This window comes from Oryzias latipes, chromosome 19, assembly GCF_002234675.1.
Source record: "Oryzias latipes chromosome 19, ASM223467v1".
NCBI classification, from domain to species: domain Eukaryota; kingdom Metazoa; phylum Chordata; class Actinopteri; order Beloniformes; family Adrianichthyidae; genus Oryzias; species Oryzias latipes.
Window position 1 is genome coordinate 8,057,727 of NC_019877.2, and position 20,072 is coordinate 8,077,798.

The 20,072-nt window shown below is 37.4% G+C and overlaps 2 protein-coding genes across 3 annotated transcripts; both read right to left on the reverse strand.

The window, feature by feature from the left end:
* Window positions 1-611: 611 nt before the first annotated feature.
* Window positions 612-12,662, reverse strand: LOC101154811 (carbonic anhydrase 4-like). The gene is made up of 17 exons (XM_011488065.1): window positions 12,550-12,662; window positions 12,392-12,443; window positions 12,205-12,234; window positions 11,954-12,130; window positions 11,713-11,870; window positions 11,537-11,626; window positions 10,487-10,553; window positions 10,152-10,321; window positions 8,509-8,608; window positions 7,498-7,530; window positions 7,234-7,410; window positions 6,951-7,096; window positions 6,786-6,875; window positions 6,498-6,557; window positions 6,340-6,421; window positions 6,078-6,241; window positions 612-1,262 (listed from the first exon to the last, which is right to left on the reverse strand). The coding sequence occupies exons 2-17, from the start codon at window positions 12,441-12,443 to the stop codon at window positions 1,092-1,094; spliced, it is 1,767 nt and encodes a 588-aa protein (XP_011486367.1). The 5' UTR covers window positions 12,550-12,662; the 3' UTR covers window positions 612-1,091.
* A 1,792-nt stretch (window positions 12,663-14,454) lies between these two features.
* LOC101155062 (cilia- and flagella-associated protein 251) lies at window positions 14,455-19,698 on the reverse strand. Of its 2 annotated transcripts, none has more exons than XM_011488066.2 (6): window positions 18,781-19,698; window positions 16,814-16,929; window positions 16,645-16,713; window positions 16,515-16,569; window positions 16,099-16,135; window positions 14,455-16,023 (listed from the first exon to the last, which is right to left on the reverse strand). In XM_011488066.2, exons 1-6 carry the CDS (start codon window positions 19,454-19,456, stop codon window positions 16,002-16,004), a joined length of 975 nt encoding a protein of 324 aa, XP_011486368.1. In that variant the 5' UTR covers window positions 19,457-19,698; the 3' UTR covers window positions 14,455-16,001. The 2 variants fall into 2 exon arrangements, with proteins under 2 accessions (XP_011486368.1, XP_004080364.1); XM_004080316.3 differs by having other exon boundaries at window positions 16,814-16,932.
* Window positions 19,699-20,072: the final 374 nt, after the last annotated feature.

A 20,072-nucleotide genomic window follows, 5' to 3' on the forward strand; every position in this document is an offset into this window, starting at 1 on the left:
AATAGTTCTGTGCTTAGAAATGCTGCTAACGTCTTATTTGTACTACATACACAAACTATGTGAAGCATTTAGAAAATTTCAACAATTGTTTGTCGACTTTGTAAATAGTTTGGTGTTTTTTTCAAACCATGGTAATGACGCATTTTAACATATATTAGTTTCACCTCTGATTCCATACATTTACTATCTACATTAAATAAAGACATTGATTCAAAACTAACAAAAAATCCAAAGTTTAGCAGACATCAGTCTATTTAGATTGTTTTCTTTAAACATCTCATTTGTGAAACGACCACAAGAATGGTCACACATACTTTTATTAACGCTTTTGCAAAAGTCCAGTTGTGTAACCTTCCAGATGATTCTTCGTTTTTCTCATTTTCAGTTTCCTCCCTGAGTAATCCACCCTCCTTCTTAAGCCCACAATGGTGTCATTGTTCTGTGGTTCTGTGCCATCAATGAAACTGTACACTAAAGCGATGCTGTAATCAGGAACCGCTGAAACCCGATGTGTGTCTGTTGCTATTTGTTGCTTTTGTAATCATAATGGATGTTAAGTGTGACCCACAACAGCTGACATCCAGTGAGAAGAAACTCTAGTCGGAGGCAAATTACCCAATTAGCATTTTACTCTAAAACAAAATATGCCAGAGATGACATCAAAATAAACAACAAACTGCTGAGACAAAAGAGAAAAACTTACTGTATATACACACCAAAAAGACCAGTAAATATTCAAATACATTTTCCAAAATCAATTGCATAAAATGGAATGAATGTATAACTAATGATGCCATTTAAAAGCAAATATTTGCCATGTTCTGTATTTGCAAAGCATTTATATTGTGTCATGGATTGTGCAAAACAAAAAAAAGCAAACACACAATGTGTTAAATCATTCGCTTTGGATCATTCGACAAATCTTACAAACACACACACACACACAAAATTACTACAGGCTAAAAACTATTTCATGGTTATGTTGTAACAATCAAATGAATGGTTATTGGTCCAGGAAATATTAGTTTGTTATTGCCTTTATATACAACAGTGTGAATGACTTTTGTTACGGCGGTTCCATTCAGTTCAAATCAATAAAGTAGAGCCCAGACAAACACCAGGAGAGGATAGAAAAGTCTGGCAGTCTTGACTTGAGGGCTCGATCCAGCCGACACCTTTGTGGAGAGGATTGTTCTGGAATGCTGCTCCTGCTGTGGTCGATAGATGTTTTCATACCCGGTAGATTCTGGAAACCTAGTCATCTAGGAAACAAAGCAAATTTAGGACCAAAGCGTTATCTAAACACCACATTTTTCAGAGTGTTTCAGAGTTTACGTTTTTCTTCCATTGTTGGGGTGCAACTTATAGTCAGGAGTGACTTCTATCTGGATGTATTTTCAAACATAAACAGGCTCATAGACTTGTTGGATCTGGATCGGCGCGCCACCCAGTTCTCATCCTGGGAGACTCCATTGTCCGGCATCAGTTAAGGACATCCACAATCATCTCACCAGTAAACCCCCCTCTACCTCAACCCTCATAATCCACGCAGGTACCAATGACATCAAGTTCCAGCAGTCTGAGACTTTGAAAACGAATTTCATCCACCTCATTCATTACACCCAGCAGTTAAACTTACAATGCATCATATCTGGACCACTACCTGCACCCCATTACAGAGACACAAAATTTTCCCAAATTTGTCAGCTCCATATCTGATTAAAAGGATACTGTCGCTCCCTACATATCCACTACGTTGACAATGTCCCCCCATTTTACAATAGAATAAATCTTTTCAAACCAGACGGCTTACATCCAAATCATAAAGGCTCCCATCTTGTCGGAAAGAATATAGAACTCCCCCTCCTCTCTTGCACTGCTCCTTCCAGCCGACGGTTCGACCAAAGCAACATTCCCTCTATAGCAATATCCTTGATTCCAGTACACATCACTAGCAGAAATCGCAAACCGTCCACATTCAAAGTCAACCATTCGTTCTCTTAGATGTCTCCATCCTATACACATACCACCAAATACAGAATCAAAATTAACTGCAAAATCATTGGATTCACCTGCTACAATGAACATGGCTGTTTTTAACATCAGATCTATTTCTAATCTGTAGTCTTTTATAATTAATGATCTGATTATTGACCGTGATTTGAACTGTTTGTTTTTAACTGAAACCTGGCTTGGAACGATGCTCCAGCTATTCTCACTGAGGCCTCTCCACCTAATTTTATTTTTTTATTTTCTGTAAGGGAAGGTAAGAGAGGTTGTGGAACAGCATCAATTGCTCAACAAGGCATAAAAACTGAAAACATTACATTAAAGTTGAGCATCATTCCTTCCTGTTCATCATTCCTTTCTACAGACCACCAAGTCCTCCCTCCGGATTTTCCGAGTTTTTATCTGTCATTCTTCTTAGGCACAATAGGATGTTAATAACTGGAGATTTGAATATTCATGCTGAATACATGAATGATCCTTTTGCCTCTGAGTTTTTAAATATTTTAAATAGTATGGATTTTACCCAGCATGTGGCACAGCCGACTCACAACAGAGGACACACCCTGGACTTGGTCATTACATCCGGCCCTGTCTGCTGGTGTGTCCTCTGTTGTTCAGACCATTATTGTGTGTTTCTTAAGGTGACTGGTTTCAACCAGCAACAGGCCTCAGTGAGAACTGTGACGAAACAATATATAAATCCTGAAGTGGCAGAAAATTTGATTGACATTTTAAAACAAACTCCTGCTCAAACTTTACCTATGTCCTGCAATTCTCTGACTGATGATTTTAATGACAGACTTAAGCTTGCCATTGATTCAGCAGCTCCATTGAAAACAAAAATTCTGAAACAGAATCCAAAGACGCCTTGGAGAAACGGTGCTGTTTTAAACTTGAAGAGAATTTGTAGGAGAGCGGAGAGAAAATTTAGAAAAACTAATTTAACAGTCGACTTTTTAAAGGATCAGCTAAAAACGTACAACCAAGCTGTCAAACAGGCAAGGACACTTTATTTTTCAAATCTCATTACAGACAATAAACACAACCCCCCAGTTTCTTTTTAAGACTATTGATTTTTTATTAAACAAAGATTTTAATAAATCCATCATGCCTCACGCACAAACTGCATGTGAGGACTTTGCTGACCACTTCAGGAGTAAAGTCAATGCTATTAGATAACCTTTAACCGGTACAAAGCACTAATCCTAGCAGGTCAGTGGCATTGTCTTTACCCGAGGAAACACTGGAGAGTTTCGTCCTGGTTGATGAGTTTTTTCCCAAGCAATCACTACAACCTGCCTTTTAGATCCCATTCCCACTTCACTTTTTAAAACATTTTCTGGATTCTTTGAGTCAGAGCTTTTAAACATAGTAAACTGCTCCCTTCAGACAGGAGTCTTTCCCTCTGCCTGTAAGACGGCGGTTGTGAGGCCCCTCATAACGAAGAGTAACTTGGATCCAAATATTATGGACAATTACAGACCTGTATCCAACTTACAATTTTTAGGCAGAATTATTGAAAAACTTGTTTTTATTCAATTACATGATTTTTTAAATGAACATAATGTTCTTGAAAAATGTCAGTCTGGTTTTAGGACAAATCACAGTACTAAGACGGCCCTTATAAAATTTTTATATGATCTCAAACATAATTACGATTCGGAGAAACCTTTTGTTCTGGCACTGCTAGATCTCAATGCCACCTTTGATACGGTAGATCACCAGATTTTATTAGACATACAGGAGTTGGGTTGCCTCTCAGGAACTGCTCTTAACTGGTTTTATTCCTATCTCACAGATCGACATTTTTTTGTAAGTATGGATACTCAGTCCTCAGGAGTATATGAAATAAGTTGTGTAAATTAGATGTGCAGTCAATGCTTCCATGTATCGATGAGGCTAAAAACGTGACAGTAGCTCCTTCCACCCGCATCAAAGGTTTCTATTATATAGATTCGTTTTTAGACAGGCAATGAGCATCCAATTGGAGGCGTGTCCAAAAAGGAGGTGGCGGATGCTAATTTGACAAGAGAATCGTGTTTGATTTGAATGCAGCATTGCACTTTTTTCCCTAAAGTGCAACTTATTTTCCAGAGTAGCTTATTTATGTTTATTATTATTTTTATTATGCAATTTTTGACTCATACAAATTATCTTTCAGTGTAATCTATACTCCAGGAAATACAGTAAATCACATGTTTGCTTATACATAGATACCTAGCAAAGAATCTTAAATGTCAACAAGACCACACAACTCTTTTGTTTGCAGATTATCTCAGATTACGTTGCATTTTTCTCAGTCAATTGTTTTCCTGTTGCCCTGCTTTGCACTGACATCTCTGGCCAGGTATGCTTTCAGAAATGACTGCACTCTGAATCTTTGCAGGAAACCCTAGAAGGAAACAAAGCAGCTCAACCTGTGATAAGATTCCCAAACTTCTTGTGGTGACACACCACCCAGTGATTCCAGATTCCAAGTGACTTCTTTCACGTCATTCACATCCTGCTGCCGTTAACAAATCCCTTGACTGTGCATCATTAGAGATATGAATCAGCAAAAGCCTAAAGCCAACAGTCAAACCGTCTGAGCTAACTCGTGAAATCTGTGCTTTGACGCATACATGCACGCACAGTGTTCTTCCAGCAGACACTGAAGGTAAATGAAGGGAAAAAAACATATCTACATTTTGTTTTCTGTAAATTGACATTCTTTTATTCATATGCTTTCCTCTTTTCCTATATCTTTTAAGCGTCATTTTACCATCTCTTTTTTAATTCAAGTTTACTACATGCACTTTTCAAATATGTTTTAATCTTTTTATTACCCAGACAATTATTTATCTATCTTTAGCCCTATTTAAGATATATTTTGAAACCCATGCAGAGTTTCTTTATTTTTTTTCTTGATAGTTTCTCTGTTTTGTAGGTGTTCATGTAAGAATTTAAAAATATTTGTCATTTCAAGTTAAATGACAAATTAACATTTATGAATTTTTTTGTCATTTAAATTTGGCATTTGAAAACAATTGTCTACTCTGTCTTAGTTACATAAGCTAGTATTCACTTTTAACACATATTATGAAACTACCACTGTCGTGTTTCATTACAGACCCAATTTAACACTGTGAAAGCACGTGATTAATTTTTTCCAGACAGTTTTTTAAACATCCCTCCTCAAATAAGTCTATTTGACTTGGATGATGTGATCTTATTGTTGTATTCTTATGCCTTTAATAAAGCAGATTGAAAAACTTCACATTGGTTTTGTGCAAACTGGCACTACTTTTTTTTTTTTTTAGAGGCAAGGGTACCTGCAAAAAAAGTAGTTTTAATATTAAAGTCCCACTCCGATCTTCTTTGATCTATTTTAAAAGTGTTCCCAGTTGTCTTTTATTAATGATTATGCCGTTTTTAGCCAAAATCAAAAAACCTGAGTCATTGTAGAGGCAGTAGCCAATTGGAAATTTGCCTCTAAGTTGTTGGGGGGACTGTTAGCAAGGAGTAAACCCGCCTTTTTCTTCCCGACATCCATCTTTTTACACTCTCTCCTGCAACAGCTTAAAGCCCCTCACAACCCCAACCTAACATTACCAATGCAACAAAAATGGCGAGCAATATTGGAGCCCTCCAGCTGTATAAAGTTTTGATCCTGATGCCAGTTAGGATGAGAAAAACTAATATGTAGACGGTTCTATTTGTCTGAATAGCACCTACGTCATAGCTACAATTAATAAAACTGTCATTTTTATTTGCTCCAGTTTCACAGCAATTTGAATAAATAAATACTTAAAAAAAAATTTAGGCCTAATTTTTTTTAAATATATGTCCTTCATTAAGAGAAAAATGCCACAAGAACATGTTAAAAACACCAAAAACACAATTTTCATTAGAGTGGTTAATAACAATAAGAAAACTATTTGAAATTCATAGTCTTGGTCTTTTCATTTGTGATGGCTTTCCGCTCTGCTGTTGTCATTTACCACCCTTCTAAAGTCTTCTGCCCCCCTCCCGCCCCCTCATATAGAATGCTCTAGCTCCACCATGCAGAGACGAAGAGTGACACATACCAGGTTTTGGTTAACCTTAATAGACTCTTTGAAGACCGTCCAAACCACAGCTTCATTGCACTGGGGGGTGGTCAGGGAGCCATTGTAGCGGAAGTATGAGTGACGGTCAACGTTGCCGAGCAGATCATCTATAGATATTTCATCAGAGAATGGAACCTGGGAGTCTAGGGTAAGAAAACACACAAGCAAACAGGATTTCATTACACATCGGCTCCTTCTTGCATGGTCACTTTTACAAACTACTGAACAAACAGGCACTTACTGACTGTTTGAATCTGATCTAAGTAGTTGGTTAACTTTGTCCAGGCTTCCATGTCAGATGTTGAACTTGTTGGGGGGGTTGTCTACACAAACAAACATAGTAAATAAGACAGTCTGACAAATGTAAGGGGGAGTTACACAATTTACAAATGTACTTACCGTTCCACTAGAATCTGAGGTGCTGCTTGAATGGGAGCCGCTTTTGCTGGTCTGTGGAGCCTAGAGGACAAAAAAACAATTTCATTTAATAAGGTATCCTTATAACACAAGTCTGAACACAAACAATTATTTTTAAATGTGAACAAGGACAAGACAGGAGAGAGACATTTATTTTAAGCTGGGGTAAGAAAGCTTATGTTTTTGCAGTCATTTCTGGTCACACAATCTGTTTAGGCAGTTTCACTTGATTTACTGTATTTACAGTAAATCATATGCTCTTGATTTTACCTCTATAAAAAATCCCAGCACTGCCAGGCCATCAGAGTGAGCTAGTGCCTCAGACATATTTAGGTCCTTCCTGATGCAGACGATGTGCATCTAAAACAGACAGGAATGGTAAGGAAACAGCAAATATGATTTCAAAAGCAGTATTTTAAAGCACGACAGAAGTACCTCCATTGGGAAACTCTTGGAATCCAGCAGGTGCTCTGAACCGTGAGAGGCCACACTTCCCCAGTGGAAGTGGAACTGAAGGACGGTGTAGACATGTGGCAAACCTCCACCTGACACTTCCACAGAACCATTTATATTGCACTGCACTGGGGTTCCCCAAAAAATAGAACAAAGCATGGGAAAGTTTACATTTTTTTAATGTATTCCTCTAACAAAAACTTCTAAAGAAAACAAAAAACACCCTCCAATCTTTCATTGCACTCTAAGGACAAAAAATCCAAACCTGAGTGGCCAGTGTTAGTGATACTCTCGATCACATGCTTGTCATCAAAGTTGAGGAAAGTGAAGGCGCCAAGACTTTCATCCTCAGTAGTACTTTGCGTGTCAATGTTGATGGGTGACTGCTGTTCACCACCACATTTAGCCTCAGGTAGAAAGCTCCAATTAGACGGGGCATAATCTGAAACCAAACTACAGTACATTACAATAATGTTTTAGACCTCTCAAACTGCGAGTTTGAAATGTAAACAAACTAGTTGATATTTACCACACAGGTGTCCTTCATAGCACCATGAATGACCTAAAAGTGAGAAGAAAAGGCTCAGGTCAGCAAATAAAAAACAGTTTAATATAAACTTAATGTTTCTGCATTTGTTACGATGCAAAGAGTTCTGGGTTTTAAAGGAACTTTTTTTTTTCCTTGAACACATTTACATTTGTAGAACAGGAGTTTTATATCCAACAACTAAAACTTCCTTTTAAAGTCCCACACCAATAGTCTTGATCTTTTGTAGTTCATTTAAATTTGGCCCCCGTCGATGTGGGCGGGACTGTTGGTGCGGGGTTGCTTCGTTTCCCATCATCCTTTTGACATACACCGATCTATTTGTCTACAAGTGGATGCATCTTAACGGCGCGGAGGTGGAAGCTTGTGGTCTGAAAAATTCTCGCTTCTATGTAACTACAAGCTTTTTAAAATTGCATTTTTTATCTGCTCCTGACTCACAACGATTTAAATAAAGAAATATTCACAAATGCAGTTTAATTTTAACTTTCTTCATGTATGTCCTACATCATGAGAAAAACGCTACAAGAAAATGTTAAAAACACCAAAAACGAGATTTTCGTCAGAGTGGGTCTTCTTATGTTGTGGTAGAAATCAATATTGTTTGATGGATTCAATCAGACTTTCAATACAAGCTTTACATCGTTTATTAATTATTATCATGATGAAGAACAGATTTATCTAAGAGAGAGAGAATCATGAGTCTTCTTCATCCATTTCTGAACAGGTGAGTTCCTGTTTGGCGCGTTTTAACAAAACACTTTGTCCTCATGTGATTATCTGATCATAGATTTTATCTGTGATCAGCTGAAAACTGGATTTTATCTGAATTATGATTAGAAACCCCCATGACTATGGAAACACAGCAAACCGGTCCAAGGATTTCGTCCAAGTTTAAAACAACCACTCCAGAACTGATCGTACATAACAGTTGTCCCAATACTTTATGTGGATGTGTGAGTATGTTTGCGTGAACATAGGTTTCCAACTCACTCGGCACAGAAGAAGCGGAGGTGTACACTTGGCGACCGTTCAAGTCTTGTGTGGGTCGATAGATGTCAACAAAGCTGGTCATTAGGGGAAACATTTGAATCTAAAAATAAGAACAAAACATTTCTTTGACCAGAGCAACTATATAAACATTAGAGAAAGATTCATTACAAAAGAAAAACCAAAAACATAACAACCATTGGTGGGAGGTTATCAACATATCTAATCAGATCAGCACTGAACCCAGACAGCTTTTTCATGTGGCCATAAACTAAGGAACAATTTCTAAAATGCTTGTAGTGATTAATTAAGAAAGTTAATCTGGTTCTAAAAAGAAAGTATATATGGAAGACCAGCCTTTCAGGGAGCACAAACTAGTTTAGCTAGAATATCAAAACGCTGCTAAAGTTTTGTTTCTAAGCTGTTCCTGCATTCACTCACTTATAAGAAATGTTATTATTGTACAAAAAATGTGAATGTGGATTAATGCTATATATTTGTTTTCCTTCATATTTTTATATGGTTTGAAATAAATAGCTTTCCAAAATATTTAGATGTAACAGACATTCCAAGATGGTTATAAAGCAACTAATAATTAGAAGGAAACTTTATTCCAGAGGTGAGGAAAGTTTGACATCACTGTCTTCGAAGACTGTAATGGAGGAGATTAAAATTAAGCTGCTACATGTTTTTATTTTTATGAAACTATTTGTATTTGTCATGGTCAGTGTGAAGTAACCTTCCTATTAATTTATTAAAATAACAAAAATAATTAATAATAGAACAAGTAGACGAACATTTGTTTATTTAATGTTTAAAGCTTTAGTCTGATAAAGTCTTAGTGCTGGAAAAAACTTCTGAAGCCAAAGAACAACAGCCCGAAGCTCCGAATGGATGGAGGTTACATAACAGCTCGATTTCAAGTATGTCAACCCAGTTAGTCTTTGCTAACCAAACAAAGCACAGTACTTTACTCTGAATTAAGCAAATAATGTTATTTCTGATATTATATCTGACTCCATCTCTATTTTCCTTACTGTTTATCAGAGCACTTATTAAAAACTTTCATATTTTTTTCATTCATTTCTTTTTTCCCCAAGTACTCATCAATTTCTCATAATTCTTAATTTAAGTTAATCGTTTTGGAGATTCAGTTAAGTACAACTCAAAACCACTAAAATGTCCAGTTCATCAATCAACGCTCTGGCTGACAGGTAGATAAGATGGAGTAAAAGATCCAGACACGCTCTTGGTTATTTTGTCTTTGTGATAATATGAGGCACGAGCTACATTTTTGTTTGTTGACAGTGTTAACAGAAAATAAATCGACAGGCATCAGCAGGTACCAGTATCTTGGTGTCTGGTGACGCGGACCTGCATAGATCACTGGCTGTTTGTCTGAGAGGTTTAAAAGAATTCCACTCACCTCAAACCACTCACATGTTCAACCACTTGACTCACATGGACACATTCAGATTAAAATGACATAATACGAGAGCTTTGTTGAAGCTTTTTGTGACTCAACAAAGGTTATAAACATAATAGAGAAAGTGTTCCAGTGAAAGTTGACCAAGACGCTGCAATCACCTTTTGGATGTTGACCAAACACTACACTTGTGCCATTTTGTCTACACAGAAAAACTCACCAGTGTGGAATTGACAGGAATTGGCTCGTGAAAGAGCGTCCACACGACGGCTTCACTGCATTGGGGAGTAGTCAAGGAGCCCATGTAGCGATAGTACTTTGAGAGGTCCACATTTCCGATCAAACCATTGATTGAGATGTTCTGGTCAGCATTAACCATTTGATCGACTTCTGTGAAAGAAATCCAGCATCAACGGATTCCAGTTTCCAAAGAAAACTACTTTTGTGCTGAAAAATGAATGCATTGAGTGCAACCTTCATGCTTTTAATGGTAAAGCAGTTAATTATATTATTTATTTACAACTAATTTTAACGTTGAAGTGATGAAAAACTAACCTTTGATGTTTGGAAGGAACGATGTCAACGTGGTCCACGCCTCTGATGTGTCTTGGTCATCTTTTGCCTTTTGAGTAGACGATCAAATCAATACAATGTGCAGATAACATTGTTTTCTTTTCTTTTTACATGAAACATTTGGTGATTTGCAAAGTGAAAAAGTGAAAAAAAATGTCATTAAGTCAACTGTGACAGAAACTTCAAAGAACAGAAAAACAACTAATCAAAAACATCAAAGTATTTGTAGTCAATCATTTTTCTGCAAGTCAGGCTAAATTTTATTTTTGGTGATAGATCCTTCTGCTTTTCTTGGACCAAATAATATTAACCTCTCCAGATGTTCATAAAGTTATAGAATTCAAAAATTCAACTAATTAAGTGCTTAAGCAAAGGCCTGTCATACAGCTACTACATACATTTTGTGCATATTTCATGGATGAAAATTGTTTGTATGTGAATATAAGTGAATGAAGTGAGAAAAGTTGTGGTCTTAATGTGAAATGGTCATAGATCTATCACAATTGAACCGAGTTAATAAAGTATTAATAAACTACGCAACGAACACGTAAATCAACAAAGAACTTAATCCGTGCGTGATTATAGCGCTGTTTATATGCAATTTATTAGTGATTTGTGCATCAGTTATGTTATGTAATTTTAACACAATGTGTGCGCCATATAAATGATATAAAAGTTATACATTTGTGGTACATGCGTGAAAAGTCTGTTAGACATGTGTGGAACGGTTGTGGAAAGCCACAAAATTGCACACAACTGCGTAAGATTTACGTAATAGTTGGGTATGAACTACACAAAATCTGCGTAAGGTGCCCAATTCTCAACCGACCCAAAAATTTGAACAGCTCAAAACCAAGTTCACATAAAGACCCGTCGGTGGAAACCCTCGATGGACATCTGTGCAGATAAACAAATGACTAACGCAAGAAACACTTCGGAATTATGAATATCCCACATGTATCATGAACAACCGAAATTTCAGATGTGGAAAACGTACATAGTGGCTGTGCGCCACGGCCTAAAGGAACGTACATTTATGAAAAACCCGAGCACCGCATATCCGTCTTCTTGTTTTGCTGCACTATCAGGAGACAGGCCGTCCTTCATGCAGACAATGTGCATCTGTAACAGATCCCAACAAAGTGATGAGGTGTGGCCAAGCTTGCATAAAGATAAATAAAGCCATAATCTGTGCAGCAGTTCTTTACCTCCATTGGATATCTGTTCCCGTCAACTGTGTGCTCCGATCCTGGATGATTAATGAAGTCTGCCTTTCCCCAATGAAAGTGAAACTGAAGAACATTGTACATCCCATTGAGTCCACCTCCACTCACATTAACTAGTTTGTCTCCTAATTCACATGTAACTGGACACAAAAATAAATGTTTTCAGTAAAATAAACAACTCTTTAGACTTTATTTCACCTCTCACACAGTCACAGTAAAGTACCTGTATGTCCATTGTTAGCAATTGACTTGATGACCTGAGTAGAGTCAAAGCCTTGGAAGATAAAGCTATCCAGGTTGGGGTCACTTTTAACTCTGCTTGTTTGGATATCAATTGGAGACTGACGACTGTCTCCACATGACGATCCTTCCATGTCTTTCCAGTGGGATGGGGAATGATCTAAGGGATGTATAAAAAATGATCAATAAATAATGCCTCTATATATGAGACAAATATGTAAGACACCTCCTTACTCAGGCATGTGTTGTAGCACCAGTCGCTTGCTGAAACAGAGTAAACGGGAAATGTGAAGGCTGTTTAATCACTGCTAACATTTAAAATCTAGGCGTTTCCATCCTCATGTCTTCAAATAAGGTTGTAGAAGTAAAAGATGATGATTTAATGTGCAATAAATAAAAGGTAGAAATTGAAAATACTCACATCCAACTAAAGTTCCTGCACACAGAGAGAGCAAGAAGACAGACAGATGCATCTAAAGGGACAGAAAAAAAACAATCACATTCTAAGCGACGTTTGAAAAAATGAAAAGTTGCAAAAAATATATACTTTTTTTTTTATAAAGATCTGAAAAGACATACCTTTAAAAGAAGAAAGCAAGCCCCCTTTAATACAGTCAAAAGGATATTCTATTGAAAAAATGGCACCAAAAATATTTAAAATATGTCCTTTTTTGAAGAGGGTTCGTCATCTGAAGATGTGAGATGATGTGTTGGAGCATCAATATATAGACAGAAGGTAAATATCCTGGGAGGAGCCCCCAGTTTGTATACAAAACTAAATCCAGTTGAAGGAGGCACTTTAACATTATGTCTGAAGTAGCACATGTCACTTTCAGCGATGTGCCAAAATGGTCCTTTTGCATTAACAAAATCAAATCCTCGAATTGTTGCACACTTTAGTAATGGGCCTTCTTTTTTTATTTAATGAAAACTGACTGACAAAAAAAGTGGATGTCACTGTTTTTCTCTATCCATATCAGTAGGGATACAGAGCTGTGGAGGACCCTGCCAGTGTTCCACAGCTATTGTTGGGTTTCACTCCCAGTCCTCACTGACAGGTTGTTCTTTCCTGGAGCAAGACATTTTCCCCCCACATTACCCCCATTTGTGATTGGTTTTTAAGTTGTTTGGATAAAATTGCCCACTATGGGCTGTGTATAGGGGTGTCCCAATTAATCGAATTAATTGAATCAATTTTTATTCCTTCAATACCTATCTTCTTTCAAAAACCCAATCGATCCTCCAGAGGAATAAAAGCAGTGGGCTGAACTTTATGAAACCAAAAATGTGAATAAATTTGCCATGAATTCTTGTTTATTTGTTTGTTTTTACACATATATAATTTACACTTTATTATCTTGCAAGAAATACAAGAAATCTGGAAAACGTCACCTGCACTGTTCAGTACCCAGATATTTAATGCATCTCTGAGTCACACTGGTTGAATTTTTGGCCAAAGATGCCTTGAATTGATTTTAGGTCAGTGAATTGGATTGCTAAGAAATGAACAAATATCGACTATAAATTGGAGGCACAAATTATGATATGAATCAAATCGTTGTTAAAATGAAATTTTACACCCCCATCTGTGTTATGTGTATATTTGACTAAATGCAAATGAATGGACAAAAGATTTTGGGGAAAATTGCAGTAGCCAAAAAACTTGGCTACTGTCAAGAGGAAGTGGAAGTATTATGATTTGGACTACAGGAGCTGAGGATCTTGTGCTTTAAGCCAATACGTTTCTTTAGAATTGCTTTGGCTTCATTTTCGTGAAGTATTGTTTTTTGAAAGATGGTCTTTTATGATGATACTTGGCCAAAGGCCAACCAACGTATCCCTTAATTCCACCCACACACTTTTAAAGCATCCGCATAGTTTTCCATCATTAACAACGTCAGCCGTCCAGAAACTCGATTGTTCTCAAACTTTCATTTTTCCTGAGGGTGAGGGACAAAACAACTTGCAATGTAGAAAGACACAGTGACTCACTGTGACCCTGATTCAGCAGACATACTGTATTTACCCGTTACATAAAGTCAGTGATCTACGACGGAAAGAGTCATCCAAAGGTGTTTGAGGTGTTACAAGTGTTTCAACTTTACTGCATAAATCAACAGATTGGCACATAAAATGTGGACCAAAGGACACAAAACTCAAAGCATTTGAGCGCGTGAGTCATGGGATGTTTCTTTTTATTATTGTCTCTGGGAACAAAAAAAAGGGGATGACAAAGGCACAGTTTAAAAAAAGGCAAACATACATCAGTTTCTGTTTCTAAAGTAATATGTCAAGCAGGTCACTTTCATCCTTTTAAACTATGGGTGGTGTAGCAAACTGATACCTGAAAAGTATAAAGGGTGTTGTGAAGGGATAGGCTTACTGCTGTAACAGAAGGCGGGCGTTTTTTCCATTCATGTCATTGAAGTTTTTTATTAACTTGTACATTTTTGATTAGCAGCGAAGAAGCTCGTATTTAGTTTAATGGAGCATGTGCTTTTATTTTTTTTAATTCCACCTTTCAATCATCATTTGTACAGTTTGTAACACAGTTATTCCTGCTTTCTAATCAATACAAGTAGGAGGAGTAAGTAATTCACCATCTTAATCCAGAAAAAAAATAATTAAATGAACAAATAATAAGAAATATGGCAAATTTTTTGATCACTTTCTCTTGACATAAGGTTACGTGCCACGGATCCTGACTCTGTTAATGTGTTTTTTATTTGTTTGTGTCCTTCTGCCTAATGAACCGGTTTCTGTCCTTCACCTCTTGCGATCTGATAAAGCCCCTCCTTGGTTTTTTTAATCGAATTTCCCCTAACAGAAGCAGATAAAAGGTGGTCACAATTTACAGCTTTTAAAGTAATATTCCTGCATTAATATTTAGCACACCTTGTCAAAAGTTTCTTATAGAAAAAGTTAGTTTTCCTGGCACAAACCTCTGGCTCTGTTTGTGTTGTTGGGACACGCACTAAAGATTCTGTCCTGTTTTTGCTTCCCGTACCTATTTAACAAAGAGGGGCTTTGTTTTTACTTAAAACAAAACTTTGCTGGTTACCAAACCCTCTGCTGATGGAGGTTTTATCCTAAACTGGCTTTTGTCCTTTGCTGTTTTTGTCATTTATCTCTTTCCAGTGCTTGACTGGAAATAATTGTTGCAGGTTGTTTAACGCTATGGTGTAAAAGTTGCTTAAAATTACACATGCTCTTACTTAATGCTAAAATATGGAATCAAAACTTTAAAAAAAAAGATGTTGTAAAATACTTCTCAAAAAAGTCTCCGTTATGAATTTCATCGTTTTTAATGAGAGCTGACATTATTGGAGAAATTACAGAAAATCACACCACACAACTGGTTTACTGTCTGCAAGACCTCAGGTTAACACCTGAGGAAAATGCTCCTCAGCCTCATTTTGTGTAGTAGCAAATTTCCTCCAAAGAGGGTCGATATAATTATTGGAATATATTTTTAAAGCTTGCCTAAGAGGCGTACGAAAATTCCTTTTTGGTGTTGAAACAGGTAGCAGTTCACCCCTAAACTGCAGCTTCCTCCCAAGGACAGACCTCGTCTGTGTAAAACATAGAATCTCAACAAAACTGTGCGTCCATAAAAGCTCCATAAAAAGGCACTACCTTTTATTTTTATTGTTCTGTAAAAGTTATTGTCCAAAAATAAGCCATGGTGACATCAGTGTAACAGAACCGTTTCTGAACTGCATTCTCTGGTCCACTTGGTCTGTGTTGTATTACACATTAATTTATTTTTAAGTAAAATTGGGTCTGGGTTGTTATGGGTTCAGCTGAAGGTTGATTTGTCCATTTTGGTGAGCTGTATGAATACAGCTGATGACCAGAGCATTGTCCAAATCCATCAGCTACAGAACATGTTTTCATAAGAGCACAATATAAAGGAAAAACGTTAAATTCTCTAAGCTACAGTAAAACATCAGATAATTTATTTGAATGTTAAATGAGTGAAGAGTTCACGCTGGACATTGCTGCTGAGGTGAGGGCAGCCTGGCAGCAGCTCAAAGTAGAGAGGAAAGAGTCCTGCAACGACAACAATGAAATGAATGTTGAACATTAACACGTGGGCACACTTTTAAATGTTACAGCTTTTCTTACTGAAAGATGGATCCAGTAAGTTCATCAACAAGGCCACCTATTAAAAAAACAGTGACAGGAATTAGGTGAACTTGAGGAGAAACCAGTTGGGTTCAAAGCAATGATTGAATATGAAAACTGGACTGAGTGACCCCTCCCCACCCTGGCATTCCAAAGAGGAAGCACCCATAGGATTAAAGAAGCCAAAAAGACAGTCATTTTATTTGTCTGAAAAGCTATTATTTCTCTGCTACCTTTTTTTAAACATGTTCTTGCTAACCCTAATTTTTTTCATGATTTTCTGTAATGCAAAGTTATTTAAATGTTTTAAACTGACCAATCCAATTAAAGCATTGTTTGGGCAACATAAACAATTTCTATGGGTGACGTAACCCTCAGTCCAGTTCTCAGACACAGTCAATGGTTCAAAGACATACCTGGAGTGCAAACTGTGTCACACAGAATGGGGCAAACGTAGCACGATGAGCAGCTCTGAAAAATCAAGGGAAACGGATAAGGAAGGAATTAAATCAAAGAAAATGTGATTGAGAAACATTAGATGTTCACCTCGCAGTGTTGACAATGGTCGGAGTCATCACCATCTTCACACGGACACTTATCACAGCTGGAGCAGTGCTAAGAGCAAACAGAAAACACAAATATAAGGCCTAAAGAGGGCGGAAAAAGTATAATCCTCTTTAAATAATATAAAACTCTGACTAAAGTTTTGTTTTACCTCACATATGGAGCAAACACTACACAAAGAGCTGGAGTGGAACTGCTTGCTGTCAGTCTTTGACTCCTCTTCATTTGTGTCGCCATGGTTCTCCGCTGTGTTCTCTTCCTGAGGCTCTTCTGAAACATATAAAAGCTCCAGACCTCATTCTCACCATATAAAGTCCTCCTTACAACCGCTTTAGAACAATCCCCACTCCCTCTTTCTCTTCCTCTCTGTTTTTTTACCCGTCTTCAGGTAAAGAAAACAGTTCAAAGAAAATAATGTGCAGTCATGATGAAAAGCCTTGTAGGCCCTTTTCAGAGTTGAACAAATATTGACATGTACATGTTTTTTCAACATGTCAAACACTTAGAGTACTGAAATAATATTTTAATCTAAAAATGGATGGTATCTAATTGGCTTTCAGATCCATTATTTGATAATAATTTCTGAAATTTACATTTTTAATTTTCAAAGAAATTAGTAATAGCACGACAAAAGTTATGTTCAATTATACTTTTATTGCATTTTTTTCATCCAATTAATGTTTTAAAAGATTTCTGAATTTGTGTCTATTTGTTGTATTGTAACTAAAGCGAGTAGGACGGGGGTCTGCAGCCTGAGGCTCCGGAGCCACGTGTGGCTCTTTTACCCCTCCACTGTGGCTGTCTGGTTAAAGAAAAAAAAGGTTTGACTTTAAAAAATTTATTGTAAAGTACAAAAAAAGGGTAGATTAACTCAAACCTTACTAAATTCACTCACAAACAGTTTAGGGGCAGAATGTATCACTCTGCTCAACTCCTGACTGCAGTATCTTACCCACAATGCTCTAATAATCCATCAGGCGATTGTTTAATTAAGTTGGAGTAAAATATTTTGACAGATATCTGTCTGCTGTGTACCACAGAAAATTACTTTAAAGTCTGGACAACCAGAATTATTATTTAAGGTGCACCAAAGTAAAAGATGAATTTTCTCTTTTTAAACAAATTCAAGGATCTTAAGTGTGCCATATGGTTTGAAAATACGATAAGGGTCACTTAATTAGCTCTGGTTTATTTTTAATATGACAGATTTACATATTTATGGCTGCAATTCACCACAAATTGTAAAAAAAACTGTATGCAGTTACTGCTGACATTACACTAGCTACATTTGCTGCATTAAGATGTGGCAGAAGGTGTCTTTTATTTGCAAACCTATGTCAAAAAGTTAACTATTTCATATTTTTTTAAGAATATGAAATATTTTTCTCTTTGTTTTATTTATGGCGGCCAAAAAAAAACGCAATAGTTAATTTATATTTATCATAATAGTATTAATTACTTAAACACAAATCAGTGTCTTATTTTTCTAAAGGGTAAAGTAAAACGTTGTGGCTCCTACTGGATTGTTATCAGTAAGAAATCGACCCCGACTGGCTCTTCAAATGTAAAAGGTTGCAGACCCCTGGTACAGCCACAAGCATGTTTTATCAGAGCCAACAGTTTATAATGGGAATGTTCCAAAGTCCTTTTTGCTTCTGTACCAGAACCTGTACTAAAACCATGTCAGATAAGAAATCCCACAACCTGCATCTGAAGCAGCTACAGTTTTATGAAATGTAATCAAAGATAAGTCTATAACGCAGAGTGTGTATGTGCCGTGACAACACATACACACTCAGAGGCTACATAAATACTCAGTTATTTTACGTAAAAATCTTTGCAACGACTTCTAGATATAATCAGATGACCTCAAACACTGAGACATTAGCATGTGTCTTGGTGCGTCATGGACCCGCATCCTTCACAAATAGTTTACATACTGCTTGGTGTCAGTTGAAACAATAAGCCTGTCTATTTCTAGACCAACATGCATGATGGTGTGGCTAAAGCAGCTGCAGAAAGCTGAGCCCGGTCAGGAGGCTGAGGAAGATTACATTGGAAATATAAAGTCGATGAGTTTTTGTGAAACCGTCTGATTACTTTGTGGCAATGACATACCTGCATCTTCTTCAGAATTGTCCTCATTGGAATCGTCTTCTGCTTCTTCATCTTCAGCTGCGCCACCCTCCTCTTCATCAGCTATCTGTTGCTCTTTTTCGTCATCCTCTTCTTCTTCATTTTCAGTTTCCTCATCATCTTCTGCTACATCGTCGTCAGAATCTGCTTCATTTTCCTCCACGGCATCCTCACTAGCTTCTGCTTCATCGTCATCTTCGTTTTCGGAAGCCTCTTCCTCAGCTGCTTCCTCATTTTGCTCAACAGCCTCCTCATCCTCCTCTTCTTCTACATCTTCCTCCTCATCCTCCCCTGCTTCCTCTTCCTCATCAGAGGTTTCCTCTTCTTCTGAATTGTCCTCATTGGCCTCCTCCTCCTCTTCCTGGTCATCATCAGCAGTGTCTTCTTCCTCTTCTGCTAAATTTTCCTCCTCGTCCTGCTCTTCTGCTTCTAACTCCTCTTCATCAGTCCCAGCTTCATCCTCCTTCTCTTCTGTTAACTCTTCATCTGTTTCGGTGGCATCTTCAGACTCAGTTTCATCGTCTTCATCGTACTTGTCATGAATATCTTCCTCCTCTTCAGCCACATCCTGAGCACTCACAGCAGCAAGAAGTGGGAGTTGGGGTGAGCACAGTAGGACCAGCAGGAGTCCAACTGACCAGGCTCTCACAGGTGCCATTTTGAAAGATTTTAAAGTCTCTGGACCTGGAAAGACACGTTTTCTTAATCTTTTAAGCAGTTCAAACTCAATCCGATGATAAGTTTGAAATCTCCAGCCAGGTCAAGGATAGTGTTCAGGTCCAGACGAGGAAGAGGAGGGCCGTGAGGAGCAGCCCTGTCCTGGGAACAGAAGACACAGTGGAAAATCAGCGTATGTGTGCTGTAACTGTGCAGCTGAGTGACAGAGCCACATGTCTGAGAGGAATGGAGCTGATGCCCTTAACACGGTGTATTAGTGGTGGAGAGGGTCTGAACTGGAGGAGGGGGGATAAAGAAAATGTAAACAGAAAGTGGGTAAAGATGATTTGATCTCAAAAATTACCTGAAAACTACACTCATGTGGCCTCAAAGTACATTGCTCAACGGCAGTCAAACGGGATTGATCATTACCTTGAAAAATGCAATTCATTAGCAAAAGGTTATACAAATTAAGTTTATTTTATTGAGTTTACCCGAGTCTAGCAGTTATACCAGAGCACTTGCACAGTGTAGGAAGTATACCAACTAAATACTTCAGACAAAATGTAAAAATGTAAAGTGTATAATATATAGACAGTATTAAAAGTGTGTTATAG